Below are 19,790 nucleotides of genomic sequence, written 5' to 3'. Positions count from 1 at the left end.
CTTTGTCCTCTATCTTTTCTGTCAGATCAGGGTTTGAGTTTACCAGCCTGCTGGTCAGTGCACACACATTCTATCTGTACTAATAGACATGTTTGGGTTTCCTACAGCAGGATGCAGCGTATCAGGGAAGGCATTCACATACGCACCATGAAGGCGAAGAGGAAAGTGGAGGAGATCTCCAAAGAGGACGTCCAGGCTTTCCTCAAGAAGAACGCCTTCGTGCTCTTCACAGTCGGGGCAGTCATTGTAGGTGAGTATGCCTCTGTGAGTTAAGAGGAAATGTGTCAGAGTCCCGTCAGTGCAATGGAGACACACATACATGTAACACACAGGCCCACACTGCCATTCTCTCTGCAGGGATCGTTCTGGGATTCGCGCTCCGCCCATATAAGATGACCTATCGAGAAGTGAAGTACTTCTCTTTCCCTGGAGAGCTGTTAATGAGAATGCTTCAGATGCTGGTTCTCCCCTTACTGATCTCCAGTCTAATAACAGGTACAGCACACTCACATTATGTCCTACACGTGTTCTGTCCCTGATCTGTCGGGAACAGGACACCTGTTAACATTCACTTTCCTCTGCACTCTCAGAGGTGCTTCAGTTTCTCTTCAGTAGTCATCTATGTTCATGTGATATGAACATGATGAACATGACAAGATCTCTCACCACTTTTTGCTTTTTTTCATGTCTCCATCAGCCACCAAACTCTATCTCTGCTGTTTAAATGAAGTGGGCTGCATTTCCCAGTTTCAGTGAACATTCTATGAAGGTTTCTAATGTATACCTTAGAACATCTTTTCCTGTGAGTGTTTCCCAGACTGTCCCTTAGTGGGTGCCCTTAAGGAAGAGCTGCTAAGATACATTGTAAGCTGTAGATTGTCTTTCGCCGCAGTGCACACATTGACTGATCACCTGTAGAGGTTCATAAATTACATTTTAATCAAACAAGTGTTGCCAAAATCATTTTACCTCAATCTAAAGGAAGCTATGCCTAACAAAGATCATCTACTAATATATTTAAGAGTCCAGATGAGACCGTGTGACAGTTCCAATACATACGTAGCCTATAGCCAGACAACATATAAAACAGAGTCCAGACATATAAGCCACAGTCTGAGACTTCTTGAAAATGGGTGAATGATTTTGTTCTCACACTAATAAAAGGTCTAAAACAAATTTGTTGTGTTCACACAGCAGGCCCCTGTAGCAGCAACCAGAGCAAGACTCTGGGAGACAACCTGTAAGCTTAAGGGAGACCGTAATGTACAGCTTCCGATGTACATAGCGCTAAGGAGGCTCTGGGAAACGGGGCCCTAGACATTAGATGGTGACTAAACAGTTGAAAAGGGAGCTGTGGAAAATCAAAAGTGGGTCTGACAGAGATGCCCTGACACAAGCAACTGCTGTGATCAGGGCTGCGTTGAACCCTGACAAAACCTAACAAAACATATATTCAAACAGAAATGGTGTTGGGTTGAACATCATGTTGTGTGCACAAGCACACTGTACCACAACGCTATTTTAATACAGCAATGTTTACATACACACGGCTGCTGATTGGGCAACATCTTTGGCACACCCGCAAAACAAGAGAAAACGTATTTCAAAGCTGGTTGCACACTGTTTTGAGGAAACCTGCCATTCAATCAGGAAACTGTAGCAAAACGGTGCACAACATTTTCAGATTGATCCCGCCCCTGGCTTCAGCTACGCTAATGCAAACAATCTTTAACACAAAAGTCTTATTTATTGACTGCAAGCAGCAGCTCTGTAGCCCGCTCTGTTGGTCGGTTTGCCTACAAATATTCCCCACCCTTCGGTGGCCACAGCTTTGGCCCTAGAAGGTTGAAATACAGCACGGAGGACAATTGTGTGTGTGTGTGTGTGTGTGTGTGTGTATGAAGGTGTCTGTTTGTGTTCATACCAATTGACTAGAAGGGGGCCTGGCAGTGGGAGTGGCCTATCTCAAAATATCACATAACTTCTAAACTGAATCACATAACATGACCAAACTCACAAACGTTTGTTTTAGGCAGTTGTGGGAGTCATCATTGGACTCAGCAGAGTTCCTTTTTCACAGGTGAAGGTTAGCCTGTACTTTAGTCAGGTCCCCTTTAAAGTCCACCTCCAGTCATGTTTTAAACAATATAAAATGATCTGCAAAAAGTCTGATAAATAAATTCAAATATCTTGAAAATGTCTTACATCTTGCCTTCATTTAGTATTCAAGAATTAATGATTATGCAAATAGTTCCTGTCCTCTCCACACCACCGACCCCCAACCCTACACCGAAGTAGCTGCAGCTGGCTTCTCTTCTTTCTGCAAGCTAATCACAGTAACTAGCTTCATCCAGCTTCAGCTGTGAGCTGAGCATCGCTGTTAATGATATGTATAGCGCTGCGTCTTTGATTAACAGGATTGGTTCCTTAGGTTTATAACATCATATACCCAGCCTGATTGAATCTGTTTTTTGGAGACTGCTTTTGCTCACTGCAGTTTCAAAGTAAGAAATGCTCTGTCATGGAGTTTACTGCTTATTTCTCTCCTGATTTGTCTTTGCCATGGTTAAAAACTTGATTTTCACTGGAGGAGGTCTTTAATAACCCATGAACTGTTAAGTCTTTTAGGAGGCGTCATTGGACTTGACAGAGAATTCCTTTCTAAGTGGTATGAGTTAGTCCCATGCCCTATACTTCACAGTTATCGAGTGATGGTGAAGTTGTGTATGTACATATATGGTCACGTGCTTGTTTATTATTAGTCTTTTTGTTGGCTGTTCACAGTATTTTGTGAACAATGTCTGACACCAGTCTGAACAAGTCACACTCTGAACAGGTGACAATGTGAAAGTCAACAAATGACATGGAGGCTACCTCAACTGATACCATCCTTTATACAGTTGTGATTATATTTCCAAATCCAGATAGCCAGAACTGACAAATGTCCTTGCTCTCCTTGTAAAACAAAATATGAATATGTTATTTAATATGAAAATATAAAATACCAGAGGGTAACCTCAACATATATCTAAAGCAGTGTATTGCTGCCATGCCAGAAAAGTTATTACATAAAATGTTTCACCTCAATAAACGTTTATTACTATAACAATATAGTATTTATCTTGTTATAACATGAATTATTATAACAAAAACATTTCACATTATATGTGATATGTACATACTATTGTATGTATAATATAATAGTATATAAGTCAATGCAATGTAAGTCAGCACATTGTAATATGAAACTTTCATGTTATAACAAGATGTATTGTTATAAGAACAAAAGTTGTTATGATAAGTCCATAAATTAATCAACTTTTCATGTTCATAACATGATATTCATCTGTTTTCCTTTTTCTGGTGTGGCAATAATATTCTGCCTTATTTACCCAAAGAAATTCTAGTACTTTTTCTAAAATGTGTTTTATGTTGCATAAACTCAGTAAGATGAGGTGTCATCTCATAAGATGAACCCATTTGAATGCCCCCCTTGTGTGTGTTCATGACATTCTGTCAGCTCTGAGTTCAACAGTTCCATCTGATTGCAGCACATTTCCGGAAAAAAGAAAAGGTAAAGCTTAGGAAACAGAATTTTTTTTTATCATGCAAGAGACAGAATTGTTTTCCACCCAGATGGTTTTAGGAAAGTCTTTGAGGAGTCTGAAAATGCCTTCTGAACAGTGGTTAAGTATTTTTCCACAATCCTCGAGAACCTCCAGTGATGGCTGGGTAGTTATTTTTCACATAATCAGATGCTCAGCACTGTGACTTGAATGTAATGGTTATGCAGAAGAGGAAGAAACTGGAACTATGATAACTGATCCTTTGTGTTTTTCAAATAGTGTTAAGATCAACAGATGGTGTCATGACAGATAACAGATCGGGCTTGTTCGGTGCTGGCAAAGAATGACAGTTCAGTAGAGGTGGTTCACAGGGAGGTCATCCTTAGAATCTGCTGATCAGTGAGGAGGCTGACCTGACCTGGTGTGGTGATGAGGAGGCCCCCACTGCTTCAGTTACAGAGACATCTTACTTCAAATCATTACAGAAGGTGCTTCATCTTTTTCTCATGGTTTGCAGAAGTGACTCTCAGTTTTTTCTTTTTTTTGCCACTGAGACTTTAGAAAACATATAAGAACAGTTTTTGAGTTTATACCCGTAATTTAGGAAAGCTGCTATACCTTTTACCAAGCCTGCATGCAGTCAGCCATTTAGTCCTCAGTGCTGACATTAAATGCTTTTTTTAAGTATCTCAAGTAAATTTAACATTTTATTTATTCATTATATAGAACATTAGATTATTCTGGGATTATTGGGATAGTTCACCCAAAATTGAAAATTCAGTCATTATCTACTCAGCCTCATGCTGATTAAAGGTCAGGTTTAGTTTTTTAGTCCACAAAACACTGCTGAATTTTCACAGGAAAACAGTGTTGCAGAATCTCCCAAACAATGGAAGTGAATGGTGACCAGTTTTCAAACAGAAAAATCTACCAAGATAAAAACATAAAATGCCAGTAAACACAGTTTGTCTCTGCATCTACAAATACAAGTTAAGACTCTACCATGCAAAGAGAAAGACATATATCAACAACATCCAGAAACACTGCAGACTTCTCTGGACCTGAGCTCATCTGAGATGGACTGATGCAAAGTGGAAAAGTCTGCTGTGGTCTGATGAGTCCACATTTCAGATTGTTTTCACTAATCATGGACGTTGTGTCCTCCGGGCTAAAGAGGAAAAGGACCATCCAGATTGTTGCCAGCACTAACTTCAAAAAACAGCAGCTGTGATGGTATGGGGGTGTGTTAGTGCCCAATGGCGGCATCATGGGTAACTGTCACATCTGTGAAGGCCCCATTAACACCTGACAGGTATGTACAGGTTTTAGAGCAACATATGCTGCCATCCAGACGACGTCTTTCAGAGACGTCCCTGCTTATTTCAGTGAGACAATGCCAAAACACATTCTGCATGTGTTCCAACAGCATGTCTTCATAGTAAAAGAGATCAGATTCTAGACTGACCTGCCTGCAGTCCAGACCTGTCTCCCATTGAAAATGTGTGGTGCATTATGAAGCAGAAAATACGACAACAGAGACCCCGAACTGTTGAGCTGCTGAAAGAATGAGAAAGAATTTCATTTTCAAAACTTCAACTATTAGTGTCCTCAGTTCACAAACACTGACTGAGTGTTATTAAAAGAAAAGCTGATGGATCACAGTGATAAACATGATCCTGTCACATTGTTTTTGGAACATATTGCAGCCATCAAATTCAGAGTGAGCAAACTGTGATGTCTTGCGGGGTTGGGAGCGTTTCTCTTGAAGCTTTTGAGGTGTGGGTGCAGGAAATGACAACCAGGCTTTGTTTTCCAACTTAAATTCTGTGTATTGAGTATTGTTCACTGTTCACCGTCTTCTCTCTAACAAAACCAAAGGACTGCTCTCTGTTTGCCTCAGAGCTGTCTCTCCTTCACACACACTGATCACTGCAGTCTCTGCACCCTCACTGGGACAATCAGCAGATCTGGTTCAGCTGGTCAGCAACCCTTGTCCTGACTCCCCTCCTGATTATGGGTTTTGCAATCTTTTAATGGATGCCATGATGGGTTGTAGTCCTTGCTGCAACCATTAGGAGGGGATGTATCACCCCTCTGTGACACAACCTCTCATGACATCACAGTATATTTACAAAAAAACATTAAAATTAATCAGTTTGAACATTAAATATCTTGTCTTTGTACTGTGTTTCACTAAATATAGATTGAAAAGTTTTGAAAATCATTGCATTCTGTTTTCATTACATTTTACACAACATCCCAACTATTTTGAAATTTCCTATTTTATTTCCCATCTCAACACTGACACTGACTGAGTGCTTGACAGAGCTGAAGTCTCTCTTAGGGGGATCAATTGGCACAACATGACAGAAACAGAATACAATATTCATAAGTATGTTTTCATTTGTGTATAATCACCTGAAAATAAAAATGACTGTGTTTTTGTTAGCTTAGAATAAGCCCTTTATATCTAAAGAGGGAGCGCCCTCTCTTCATGGAGGCCGTCATGTTGCGTTGCCATGTTTCTGCAGTAGCACAGAAAGGACAAACACTGACTCTTGATACAACTTTTCATGTTTTTTGTGAGTTTTGCGGTCACCATATGTTCTCCTACATGCTTGGAAGGGGAGTGTGAGGCAATGTGTTTGTAGTGCTAGATGCCACTAAATCCTACACACCAGTCCTTTAATTCTAATAGCGGTTATAAACTCATATAGTGGCCATAATATACTGAAACAAGCCCTGCACATGAGCACAAAATGGGAACATTTTGCTTTATTAACTTTTATGTCATAACCTTCATGTTTTTTTCATGTTTTTTTTTCCTTCATGGTCTCTAGAATATGTGGTGATGAGGAATCACCTGACACATTGTTATAGAACCAATTCATAATCTGCCTGCTGATTAAAAATAAAGATGCTGGACTGAGAAAACTTCACCACATGACTTGGTGCTGACAGAGCTCATAAAGAATATGTTTGTATAAATAGACAAAATCCAGGAAGTCTTGCTTGAGTTATGAAAACAACCTAAGGACAAACACAAAGGCCCTCCGGCTTTTAAAGAAATGATATTCTACATTTATTCTTCAAGAAAAAGCAAGCAAACTATGTGTAGTGACAGTACGGTCTCATCAGGGAAAATATGTTTGTATGTCTTAACCAGGGTTGGGAGAGTTACTTAAAAATGTATTCTAACACTTCTCAAAACCATTAATTGATTATCAAAATAGATGCAGATTAATTTAATAGTTAATTAATAATAGATTAATCATTGCAACTCTAAGTGTTTCATGTTTGTTGTTAGGTTCATTAGGTTTATTGATTGATTGACTGATTTAAAGACAAAAAAAGTCGACCAAGCCTGACCTTCATATCAAACATCAACTGCATTTCCACCCTCTATCCATCAGGAATGGCAGCGTTGGACAGCAAAGCCTCTGGAAAGATGGGAATGAGAGCCGTGATTTACTACATGACCACGACCTTCATCGCAGTCTTCATTGGGATCATCATTGTCCTCATCATCCACCCAGGAAAAGGATCCAAGGATGAGTTTGGAAAGCAGCAGACGATAGAGCAAGTCAGTCCTGCTGATGCCTTCTTAGATCTGATCAGGTAGCCTGCAGAGAAGAGTATCAGTATTCACAAAGTCTGACTGTAACCGTCCAACATCATGCCCTAATCACTGTGATTTCTCATTTCAGAAACATGTTTCCACCAAATCTGGTCCAAGCCTGCACACAGCAGGTGAGCTTTGCATTGAACACTCAGTAAAGTTGCAGTGCTCTGTATCCACTAACTCTTAAAACAGATATTCCTTCAACAAGCAGCTCCTGCAGTGATCATCACGTCTCATGAAATATCATATCGAACGACATCCTGATGTTTTTTTCTACTTTTTAGAGTCCCTTCAGACCATTGTCAAATATTGCAGCTTGGTCAGTGGCACTGTTTTTCAAACTATGGCTCAATCCTAATATCCCCCCTAAAGCCTTAAGCCCCGAACCCTCACAGGCTTCAGCTGACGTCACCTGGAGTGCTTGAGGCTGCAAGGGCTCAGAGTGGCTTAAACAGGAATGGGACACTTTGCGACATATCAAAGTGACACAAATACATTATAAATGAAAATTATATAAACAATTATATAAAAATAAAAAGAGATTTGAGGAAAAAGTGTTCCATAATGTTTCAAAAGCTTAGTGCTTTTGAATAAAGTGAGAAATTTAAGTAAATAATTTACTTCAAATAGATATATATAACAATAGATACAGATAATAGTAAATAGACTTGTAGGTGAATAAAAACTTTGCATATAGAATAATTAATCAGATATTCAAAAATGCTCACATCTATTTTTAAAAAAACAGTAGATGTGTATAAAGGGCTCAAAAAGTCCTTGAGAGAGTCCTTGTGGACAGTGGGACAGCCATAAAGCCTTGTGGAACGTGCCTCAAAGTCTTTGAGTCTGTGAGGGTGGACATTGGGAATGGGGCCTATATGATGCTATGTATAACAGACATGCTGGAGCCATGGTCCCCCAATGCAATATAAGCCCCATGAACCAACACATGAACAACACCACCTTCCCCTCCCCCTAACCCTCCCTAAAGGTCAGAAATTCTGAAACTCTGGCCAGACAGCTAGGGTCTGACAGCTCCCAAAATGTTTCAGTCTGAACCCAACTTGAACCCAGTAGCCAATGTGTTAGTTCCAGACCTCTCTCTTTATCTCCCTCACCTTATACCTTTTCTTGTCCCCTCTCCCCTATAGATGTTTGTCCAGTTTCCCCCTCCACAGGTTATACCCAGCAGATTAAACAATAGGTCCACACACCGCACCTTCAAACACCAGGCTGGTGCCCAAAACATCACATGTGGTGATACTGTTTGATTTTGGTACCTGTTCTACTGTCCAGCACCCAGTACTCATCAGTTTTGGATGTGCATGCTGTTTTTTGAGTCTACACTTTACACCTAGCAGATTCCCTGTAAAAACCTCCCTTACCCCTTCTCAGTCTGGTCTCAGTAAGACAGTAGGAAAGTCATAATGTGTGTCACGATGTCTTAACACCTCGTCATTTGCATATGTGTCTCCATAAGGAATGGATTCCACTGTTGTAAGATACAGAGAGACATTGACACAGTTATAATAATAGGGGTGTAACAGTACAGTTTCTCAGGTCAGTAAATAATGTGATTGTTGGCTCTCTGGTGGATTTTTGGTTTAGCTATAAAGCTAAATATTAAAGCTGCACTAATTGATTTAGCCACTTGCAATCAGAAGAACTAGCTGAAAACACAACATGGACATTTTCTCACCTTACAAAGTTGTTTTATAGGGACGTAAACCCAGAAGCTAGAAAACTAATTTGGCAAATGTGCCAGGTGAGCAACTCTCATTGGACTGAATGCCATCTTTGTGTACACTATATACAGTAGTTCCTTATAATATATCAATGGTAGACACAGAGCAACATTTATTATCATGTTTGTCTCCATGTGATGGCCTATACAAAGTCCTGAGGGAAAAAATCTCTCTTTAGCTCCAAAATGTTCCACTTCACCATCTTCACCAGATAATTGCTAACTTTGTCTGTCTGCTGCTTAGTGCTGAGCAGGTACAGTGGGTTTATCAGAGCCAGACTAAAACGCGACATACATCTGAGGAACCAGCAGAAGCACAAGCACAATTGACCCCTTTATCATCACACAGAGTCTTCTGATCTATTTGGTAATATAAACAGCTGTAAAACATCATTGTGATAGGCCCCAGGGCAAATATTTTTTATTGTCCCTGGGCCAGTGGTGGAAAAAAAATAAATAAATAAGGGCACCATCTGTATACGGTGGAGTTTCAGTGTGCTGGAGATCAAGATGTACTTATGATGAAACTGCTCCAATCCCTGGCTTAGATTAAAAATGTTTTATTATGTGGCTTCCAATGGAGGGCCACCCTAAAGGACACTTGACCATGTTTTGTCAACTAGAAGGGCACCCTAGAGGGCACATTTTCCTCCCCAAACACTTAATATGCTCATGGGCCATCATGCTAGCTGCAAAAATAAAATGAGACAAACATTTGCACATGATCACTAAGTAATTTGAAAGAAAATACAGCAAGTATCCAATTTAATTGCAAACTATAACATACAGCTGGGCTCAAGCACGTTTTTTTCCCAGTTCTGGTAATGTAGCTATTTCCAAAAACATTATATAAGGTATATTTATTTCTCATTATACAATACAGGGTTGTATAAGATTAAGTTTTAGCTCCCTTTTTTCTCACAGCCTGAGGGAAGAACTTCCAGTCTAGTCTATGGTGGTACAGCAGCGGATACTTCTGTATCTCTTGCCAGATGGCAGCAGGGTGGGTATTGCCTATTAGTATGCTTTAGGTTCTGTGAAGGCACCTCACCTCCCCGATATGACTGATGCTTAGTAGGTGGATACCAGGGATGGTCTGGGCAATTTTAATCACCCGTTGCAGGGTCCTCCTGTTCTGGGCAGTGTACATCCTATGCTTAACTTGTGACTTAACCTGTGATGTTTCCAGTTAGGTTTCTTTCTGTTACTTCTCTGTAAAAGTTAACAAGAATCTGGAATCTTTTGGAAATGGAAAAGGATGACCCAGGAGGACATAAATCAGTCATTTAATTCAAAGTATTACTACCTGAGTCTGAAGGTTGACATTAATGCCCTGGTCTTTTTCAGCTCTATTGGGCTCCACTGGTATAACCTGGGTCCTTTCATTATCTCATTCTCCAGTTCAAAACCAAATATGGAAAGCGAGCAGTCCATGTGACGATGACAGTGAATGACACCCTCTTCAACTCGACCAATGGCACCCAGGAGGTCATGGAGATCACCCGGGAGGAGGTGATCCCAGTTCCGGGCCAGGTGAATGGGGTCAACGCCCTCGGGCTGGTGGTCTTCTCCATGTGCTTTGGTCTAATAATTGGCAACATGAAGGAGCAGGGCCAGCTCCTCAGGGACTTCTTCGACAGCCTCAATGAAGCGATCATGCGCCTGGTTGCCATCATCATGTGGTAAGACTTCACTTTCAGTTGTTGAACAAATGTTACCATCACATTGACATTCAATAACTCATTATCCCTCTCCTCCTGTCAGGTATGCTCCTATTGGCATCCTGTTCCTGATTGCAGGAAAGATTGTGGAGATGGATGATCTGACACAGATGGGTGGCCAGCTGGGCATGTATACCATCACAGTTATCATTGGCTTAATGATCCATGCTATTCTTATTCTTCCCACCCTTTATTTTGCCATCACTCGGCAAAACCCTTTTATCTTCATTGCCGGGCTCCTGCAAGCTCTCGTAACAGCCCTTGGGACCTCCTCCAGGTGAGTTATGTCCCACACTACCACACTTCAACTCATAAATAACAATATTTCCCTGAAACTAACTGTCCAGCATTTCGTGAACCATGCTTGTTTGTGGTCGAACCCACAGCTAGATGAGTATCTAGTAGCCTGGCATCGCCAGACTAATTAACTGACTCTCTCAGTTCATTTTTGATTTCCAAGCTGCACAGACTGAAATGGATCTGGATGCAACTGGACAGACTTACAGCCAATCAGAGCATGTGACCAAAAAACAATCAGATCACCAACATGTAACATAGCCCTGAGCAACACATGCAAGTCGGTGTGGTGCTTGGTCTGTTTTCAAGCAAATGCTGGCCTCGTCACAAACATTTTCAAATTATAGCTAAACATCCATTTGTTTTCTTATCCAGGGTTGGGTCGTGGTGGCAGCAGGCTAAGCAGGATATTTCAGACATCCCTCATGGGGAATCCCTAGGCATTCCCAGGCCAGGTTATCCCACTGGGGGGTTCTGGTTCTACCCAATGTCTCCTGCCCAAAGCACCTCACCTGGCTTCTTTCAGTGTGAAAGAGCAGAGGTTTTACTCCAGGTTCCTACCAGATGTCCAAGCTTCTCACCCTATATCTAAGGCCAAGCCCAGCAAGTCCAACCAGCCTATGAAGAAAACTCATCTGGGCCACTCCTTCTCATTTGTTTGGTCACTACCCAAAGCTCATGACCATAGATGAGAGTCAAAACGTAATTTATAAATTGAAACCTTTGCCATCCAGTTCAGTTCCCTCAGTCCAGTGCACTATCTGCATTACTGCTGACGCCACACCAAGCCACTTGTCAATGTCACACTCCTTTTGACCATAATTCATGAACAAGACCCTGGGATACTTCAATTCCTTCACTTGTGGCATCAACTCACTCCTTATCTGGAAGGAGATTCCTGAACTGGACATTTAAGATCCTGTCCATGAATATTACAAATAGGACCAGAGCCAAGGATCAACCCTTGTCCAACACCTACCAAGAACGTGTTTGACTTTATGCCAAGGACAAAGCTCTCACTTTGCTTATACAAGGACTGGATGGCCTGTAACAATGGCCCCAGTACCCCACACTCTCACAGTAACCCTGACAGGATTCCCTGGGGGACACAGTCATAGGCCTTATCCAAGACCAAAAAACACATGTAGACCAGATGTTTGAACTTTCATGGCTCCCCCAGTAACCCTGCAAGGACAAAAAACTGTTCCACTGTTCCACTGTTCCACTGTTCCACGGTCAGGACAGAATTCGGATTGTTTCTCCTGAATCTGGGGTTCGAGAATTGGTCGGAGCCTTCTTTCAGTACCCTTGAGTAAACTTATCTGGGGAGGCTGAGCAGTAGCATACCTAAATAATTTGAGCGCACACACTCTGGTCCCATTTTTTAAAAATGGGAACTACCCTTCAGTAGCCTTCAGTATCTCAGGGCAAACCTCATCCATACCTGGCACCTTGCTACTGCGGATCTTCTTAACTACCTCAGAGACATCTGCCAGGGATATGGGCAAGGCTTCTCCTAAGTCTTCAGGCTCTGTCTCCTCCACAGAGGACATGTTGGTGTGGTTCAGAAGTTCTTCAAGGTGCTCTTTCCACTGCCCAGCAATATCCTCAGTCCAGGGCCAACATGAGGTCATCTTGACCATGACCTTTGACCACCAAAATCAAATCAAATTAAAAAAAAAATTCCATCTATGCATTCTTGACATATCGTGTTCACATGAATGGGACAAATGGACAAACAGATGGATGGACAACCCAAAAACATAATGCCTCTGGCCACAACTGTTGCCAGCATGGAGGCATATAAACCCATTGACTTTGAGACAAGGGAACCAGGAGTGCAAAAATTCTAATTTATTTCAAGGTTTTAGTGTTCTAAAGTGCAGTTATTACTGCAGCATGAGGACTGATCAAATTCTGATACTTCTGAAAGTGATAGTGATAGTGTACAAAATTATCATCATGTTTTCCAACTTGAGCTCAGCAGTGTAACATTTATTCTTCATGGTTCTCTCCTGCACCTTGACTGACTGCAGTCAGATTGGCTCAAACAAAGTGGATCTGGGGAATTAAGTAATGACTTGCTGAAAATGGAGGGGGCAAAAGGCTTAAGTCCAATATCACAAGTCATTTGTGTTGAAGTCCAAGTTGAGTTACAAGTCTTTTTTGAGGTTGTTGAGCTTTAAGTCATCAAAATTTGTGACTCAAGTCCACACTTCTGGCTAAAACTACTCATTCAGTCAGTGAGAAAGGTGATTCAGTACACTCACTTTTAAGATTTGTTATTAAAGATTCATTCATGTACACCACAACTGAGCTTACTTCTTTACTTAAAGGGATAGTTCACCCAAAAACTCAAAAAAAAAGAAAAAGTCATAATCTACTCACCTTAATACAGACTGAGGGTTGGGTTTATTTTGTTAGTCCACAAAACACTGCTGGAGTTTCAAAGGAAAACAGCACTGCAGAATGTTCCAGACAATGCAAGTGAATAGTGACCAGTTTTCAAATGTAAAAAAAAAACTGGCAAAAAAACATGAAATGCCTCCATACTGTTTGTCTGGCATAATCCAAGAGTAATGTCTCTACATGCCATTTGCACACCGTCACACCACACACACACAGTTCAGAAAGTGTGTATGTGCACATGCACATGGCTCTAAGCTAAGGACCTACAGTGAAGAGTCAGGCTAAAAACATGGTGTAAATAAAATTGCTTAGCCAACTTGGTATGTTGGGGTTTAGGAGATTTGGACTACACCAGACAAGTACTATGGAAGCATTTTATGTTTTTACTCTGTTTTTTTTTTATTTCCGTTTTTAAAAACTGGTCACCATTCACTTCCATTGTTTGGGAGATTATGTAATGCTTTTTTCCTGTGTAACTAAAGCAGTGTTGTGCGGACTACAAAACTAAGCCCTTGAAAGCAGTAAGCTTAGTCTAGACAATGGTGTTTTGAATGGTGAAATGATTGTGTACTGATGTGCACTACATACTGAAGTGCATTTGAATGAGAAGCAATCAATTAGCTTAGAAAAAAGTCACTAAATCTTTGAACTAAGCAAAACTATTCAAAGTGTTTCGTAATTTCCACCTTTAAAGTGCAAAACTTCCTTCAATCTGTTTTTTTTTTTTTTTACCTGTATCAATTGTTTCATATCCCAGCTCAGCCACCCTCCCTGTCACCTTTAAATGTCTGGAGGAGAACAACAAAATTGACAAGCGAATCACACGCTTCGTGCTGCCTGTTGGTGCCACCATCAACATGGACGGAACAGCTCTGTATGAAGCACTGGCAGCCATCTTCATTGCTCAAGTCAACAATATGGAGATGAACTTCGGTCAGATCATCACCATCAGGTAAAAATTAAAACTGAGAGGATAATAATAGCTGAGATTTATGCTGTTATCAGTAAGAAAAATGCACATAACAAACCTGTGTATGTCTGTGTGTTTCTCTTCAATCAAGTATTACAGCAACTGCAGCCAGTATCGGAGCTGCTGGCATCCCTCAGGCAGGTTTGGTCACGATGGTGATTGTACTGACCTCTGTTGGACTTCCTACTGATGACATCACTCTCATCATTGCGGTTGATTGGTTCCTGTGAGTAACTTGTGGACAATAATCCAGTATAATATCCATTCAAACACATGTGAAGTGCTGTAACTGTAAGTCAGATCCCTACATCACTCATCTGTGTCATCTTAAAGGTCAGAAGCAGCTCTGGATCTACTACCACCTAGTGACACACTTCTCCTGTCTCTCTGGAGTCTTGTTCCACATCTTCCCTTTTGTATCGAATATTTTCTGCAATGAGTTTTAACATAGAAACATAATTAGGTTTCCCAAATTAATCATTTCAATTAGAATACCCTTCCCAGAAATTACTCAGCTAACTGGGGTAATAAGAAAAAACCCTTCTCTCCTTTAACTAGGATGGACCAAATATGAACGTCTGTCAAAGCCCTCTGTGAGAAAGACAAGCCTTTCTCACACTGAGCACAAGAAAGTACAATGTCTAATGCAGTCTTGTAGTGAAGACATGTGTGTATTGAGACCAAGACGAGACCAAGACTTTGACTTTTGGGTTGTGACCAAGGCAGGGCAAGACCGAATCAAGACAAAGTGCTGTGACATCTCTACCTCTCTCAAGTGAGGGAGCAGTACTGTGGAGTGGAGTGTTTTTGTTGGAGCTGACATTTGTTAAAGATAATATAATATAACTTTATATACATTAGCTACATAGCTTCATGTGGCCTGACCTGCCATTGTTTATCACAAGCACAAACAGAGCTAGCTAGCTTCGCAAGTATCACTTACGCTTAGCTTACTTTTCTTGATGCTTCCTGTCTAAGTACTGGGTCACGGTCACTCGTCTCAGTAACCTGTTGATTCCAGAGGACATGTCTGTGTCTGGCATGGTTTTGTTCCATCCTCCACATGGTCACATGCCCCCACCAGCAGCGTTTCAGAACCATTTCAGCAGCGGATTGTTTTATTTGGTCCTCTGTCCTTGTTTTTTGTGCCTCTACAATGGATAGGGAGGTTAAGTAGTCACATAGTTGCTTTTCTGTCTGTCTTCATGATCATGAATATACACAGGGTCTTTTATTTTGAAAACTGATTGTATTTTCTCTGTTTTTCCTACAACTGACTTCCTTTCCACTAAATCTGCTCTGTGCAAACTGCAGCAGCATCAGTCAAAAATAGACTCAGCGTGTTTTGGCAGAGGGCAGAATGTAGAACTTGTCATTACAGAGAAGGGAGACATGCGATAGTGTTTAAGTATGGGGATAACAGCATACATGTTCCAGCCATTTTGTTCACCAGAAAAACAGCGACAGCAACATAAAAACATAAAATACCTCCATACTGCTCGTCTGGTGTGATCCAAGTCTCTTAGAGCCCCAGCATGCCAAATTGACCATGAATGATGTAGATCTTTAGCTTGGAGCCGTGTTCATGTGCACACGCACACACCTGATCTGAGTGTGTGTGATGAAAGTGTCCGAGCTGCATGTTGGGGCTTTAGGAGACATGGATTATGCCAGACGTGCAGTATGGAAGAATTTTATGTTGTTGTTTTTTTTTTTCGTTGCTTTTTTCATTTGAAAATTTGTCTCCATTCACTCCCATTGTTTGGGATAAAGAGTGAATTTTAATTTCTGGGTAAACTATCCCTTTAAGGTCCAATATGACAGCAGTACCAGTGGACATATTTGCTGGAGTCACTGGAGGTCAACTTTTTCTGTTGTTTAAGTATGAGGATGTGTTGCATTTACAGTCATTCTGAGACAAGACATCCACAGAGTTGCACTCAGTTGTTGATATGAAAATAGGTGAAATACTCCCAAGTAATAAAATTCTTTCATTTTGTGACTTTTGTGACTGAAACAAAAAAAGTCAAAATTAACACTGCCCTCAAACATAGCTTACCTGTGTACCCAACATATTTTCCCACTTTTTTGAGCTTTTATTCTCTGGGGGGGGTTTCTGTTGGGGTGCAGGGACCGTCTGCGGACCACAACCAATGTTTTGGGGGATTCTATCGGAGCTGGAATCGTGGAGTTCCTGTCTCGACACGAGCTCCGCTGCAAAGACGTGGAGATGGGAAACTCTGTGCTGGAGGAGAAAGAGAGGAAGAAGCCTTACAAGCTCATCTCACAGGATAGCGATTTTGAAAATGATAAACGTGCTCACAGTGAATCAAACATGTAGTTCAACCTTCCATTATAAACACATGCAGCTGGTTCTGTTTCGGGGAGTAGGGACCTAATTGTGAGACGTTGTTGTAAACCATAATTTTACTGTCATTATTTCACACTTTATTTCATTATTTCACCTTTATTGTCATGTCCCAAAAGTGAATTTCTTACATTCCTATTTCATACAAAATTGCAAAGATCCTCATCCTTTAATGTGCATCTATCATTTGTTTCAAATAGGACAGGTAGATTCTGTTGTGTATGTTTACTACTTTAATGAATATATTAACTTCATATATTACCCTCATGTAGAAGCTGAGGTGAAATAGGTTTTGATACAAGCTGGATGAGGTGAAAGTAGTGATTTTAAATAAATTGCTAGGGATGGACAGAAAGTAGGCTGCTGGGGACAAACAGTTCCACACAGTCATGGATGGTACCATGAGAAAAGTGATTGCTTTTGAAGATATTATGTAAAGAAATTATATATTTATTCAGACTTTTACCATTTTGTCACCAGGACATGATTAACTCAACTTAAAGTCAAATTCTATCTACATTATCCCAACATTAGCTGGTTAATATTAAAGGTTATTACAGATGTTTTATGATTTTTACATTTCAGTTGTACAGACTGTGTCACATACCTAGAACTACAGATGCATGAGTGTATGCTGACTGTGTGTGAATTTTTTACCAATATTGCTAATTTACTGTAGATATGAGACAAGTGAACGTGCTGGGTGATTAATACACATTAAAGCCTCTGATTTCATTATGACGGTGTGAAACAGATATTCAAGTCTTGACTGAAATCAACAACTTTTTGTGAAAACAGTTGTATTGTATTATAACTTCAGTGAAATAAACAGAGAAAAATCTCCCTTGCTGGTCTCCATGTATATCCTAAATGTTGCTTAGACAGAATTCTACAGAAGCCAAGAATGGCCATGCTTACCAATATCTCAAAATCACAAGTTCATTGTTTCATTATCTCAAGATTAAAGCTTGTTTTCTCATGATAACTAGCGTTACTGAAGCAAGTTACTTAAAATTACTGAATATAAAAGTAAAAGTAATTAGTTTTCTGTTACTTTTAAATGGCTGCTTCAATTATCTTATTAATATTGTATTGCAGTTATATTAGTCAAGTGACAACTGCCAAGTTTTTATCTATCATTGTACCCATTATTACTTTTAGGTGTTACTCCTGACCTCCAGAGGGCAGCAACAACTATCATTCCTCTGGTTTATACAGTAGGATCTGGTCAAAGAAGACTGCAGATGGTGCTGGTTATATGTGTCATCCAAGCGTTGCTACAGTAGTTAATTAATAATTATATGTTAAACAGTTTATATTATAGCGATTAACACCAAGCTCATGTCAGAACATAAAGCAGAGGTGTCTGAGGGGCAGGGGCAAAAATAAAAAATTGCACCAGCTGCATGCAGTTGGGCACCAGCACATGGAAAGACATGATATATTTATGATGGTTTTATTATTTATAAATTGCTATTATTTATAAATATACTATACTGAGGGATACTGGGTGCTGTCATGTAACTTATAGCCCCTTTGTGCCCCCTTACAAATAGAATGAGAATGAAACTTTAATCTTCTATTCAGCAGTTAAACTTTTGAAATGAAAAAAAAAAAATAGCCATATATTCTGGACCCTTCAGTGAAGAAGATGTCATTCTATGATTTTTGAAAGGAAAACATATCAAACATATAAGACACAAACGATTAAAGGGACACTTCATCCCATAATCGAAAATACATGTTCTTCTTCTTACCTGTAGTGTGAGTTATTCATCTAGATCAAGGGTGGGCAATTATTTTTCATGAGAAATTGATCCAGCTGCCGTGGGCCAGACACAAATGATATAAGGTCCTAATAATGGCCAAATCTCTGATAATGCAAAGATCAGAAGTGTTCTATATAGGGCCCTTCCACTGTTGGTCACCCTTTCTGAATTGCCACATTGAAATGTCGGTTAATATTTTGTTGTCAATGTCCTAAGTTTTTTCCAAAACATTTTACAGTGTACCATGCATGCTGCATACAGGTTAAAACGATAGTAGCAGCAAATATAGAAGAACAACATTAACAACATGGATGTCATGTCAATCAACATGGATTGAGTGAATAAAGTTACAGTTCTTTATCATTACCAATGAACACAGCACTGACCCCTTTCAAAATAAAGGTCTGATAATGGTTTAATGGTAAGCAAAACCTTCTTTGCTAGATTTAGCTATAATTTTTGGTATTTCCATGATGGTTTTGTGAGCTGCATGAAACCTTTCAGTGGGTCACCTCCGGCCCCCAGGCCGCATTTTGCCCAGGTCTGATCTAAATAGTTTTGGTGTGAGTAGCAAAGTTTTGGGGATATCAGCCATAGAGATGTCTGCCTTCTCTCCAACATAATGGAACTAATTGTGGCTCTCGGCTTGTGGTGTTCAAAGCACCAAAAAATACACTTGAAAAATTCAAAACCAGTGTCTCTTTCATGACACTCTCTCTCATGACCTGGTTACTCAAAATAATCTACAGACCTTGTTGTGAGCAGTTTCATTTAGAACTTCTTTATTCCAACTTGAAAGACTAAAAACTACTTTCTCTCTCGAAAGTTCTGGTACATTCTACTGCAGAGAAAAAGTAGTTCCTACATGAAACTGCTCACCACAAGGTCTGTGTATTATCTTGAGTAACTGGGGGATTTTTTTTTTGGAAAGAGACACTGGTTTGAAATTTTCAAATGTAATTTTTGGTGCTTTGAGCACCATAAGCTGAGTGCCATTTAGCTGCAACTCACACCAAATAAATCCAGATGGATAAATAACACTACCGGCCAGGGGAAAATATGTATTTTTGATCCTGGGGTTAATTGTCCCTTTTTAAGATATATCATACTCCAAAACGTGATATACTGAGTTTACATATTTAAGGAATAGTGCATCTGTGGGGCTGAGAATGGCCTGCATAGATAGATAGGCAGAGTATATATTTTTGTGTTCATTTCATACTTGGTTTAGCAGTGTAAACCTCTTAATGTAATGTTAAATTGAACAGAATAGAATTGATTGATTGTCGGTTCGCCACATAATCCGTGTCATTTATTGTGAAAC

At 40.1% G+C, this 19,790-nt stretch overlaps 1 protein-coding gene across 1 annotated transcript; it reads left to right on the top strand.

Moving 5' to 3' along the window:
* Nucleotides 1–111: 111 nt before the first annotated feature.
* LOC146308033 (excitatory amino acid transporter 1-like) lies at nt 112–17,542 on the top strand. The gene is made up of 9 exons (XM_084745400.1): nt 112–250; nt 358–495; nt 6,980–7,184; nt 7,274–7,316; nt 10,334–10,614; nt 10,697–10,930; nt 14,117–14,311; nt 14,421–14,555; nt 16,460–17,542. Exons 1-9 carry the CDS (start codon nt 112–114, stop codon nt 16,668–16,670), a joined length of 1,581 nt encoding a protein of 526 aa, XP_084601526.1. The 3' UTR covers nt 16,671–17,542.
* Nucleotides 17,543–19,790: the final 2,248 nt, after the last annotated feature.

This window comes from Lutjanus erythropterus, chromosome 20 (genome assembly GCF_056507025.1).
Source record: "Lutjanus erythropterus isolate fLutEry1 chromosome 20, fLutEry1.hap2, whole genome shotgun sequence".
Classification (NCBI taxonomy): Eukaryota; Metazoa; Chordata; class Actinopteri; order Lutjaniformes; family Lutjanidae; genus Lutjanus; species Lutjanus erythropterus.
The sequence above is the reverse complement of the archived record's forward strand: the minus strand, read 5'-3'. Positions and strand labels throughout refer to the sequence as shown.

What these genes read in the sequence shown, in the direction of transcription:
- LOC146308033 (XM_084745400.1), top strand. Translation starts at nt 112, where the DNA reads ATGCAGCGTATCAGGGAAGGCATTCACATACGCACCATGAAGGCGAAG. An exon ending in GATCTCCAGTCTAATAACAG is followed by an intron (nt 496 to 6,979) that starts GTACAGCACACT and finishes TCTATCCATCAG; the next exon opens with GAATGGCAGCGTTGGACAGC. An exon ending in GCCTTCTTAGATCTGATCAG is followed by an intron (nt 7,185 to 7,273) that starts GTAGCCTGCAGA and finishes TTCTCATTTCAG; the next exon opens with AAACATGTTTCCACCAAATC.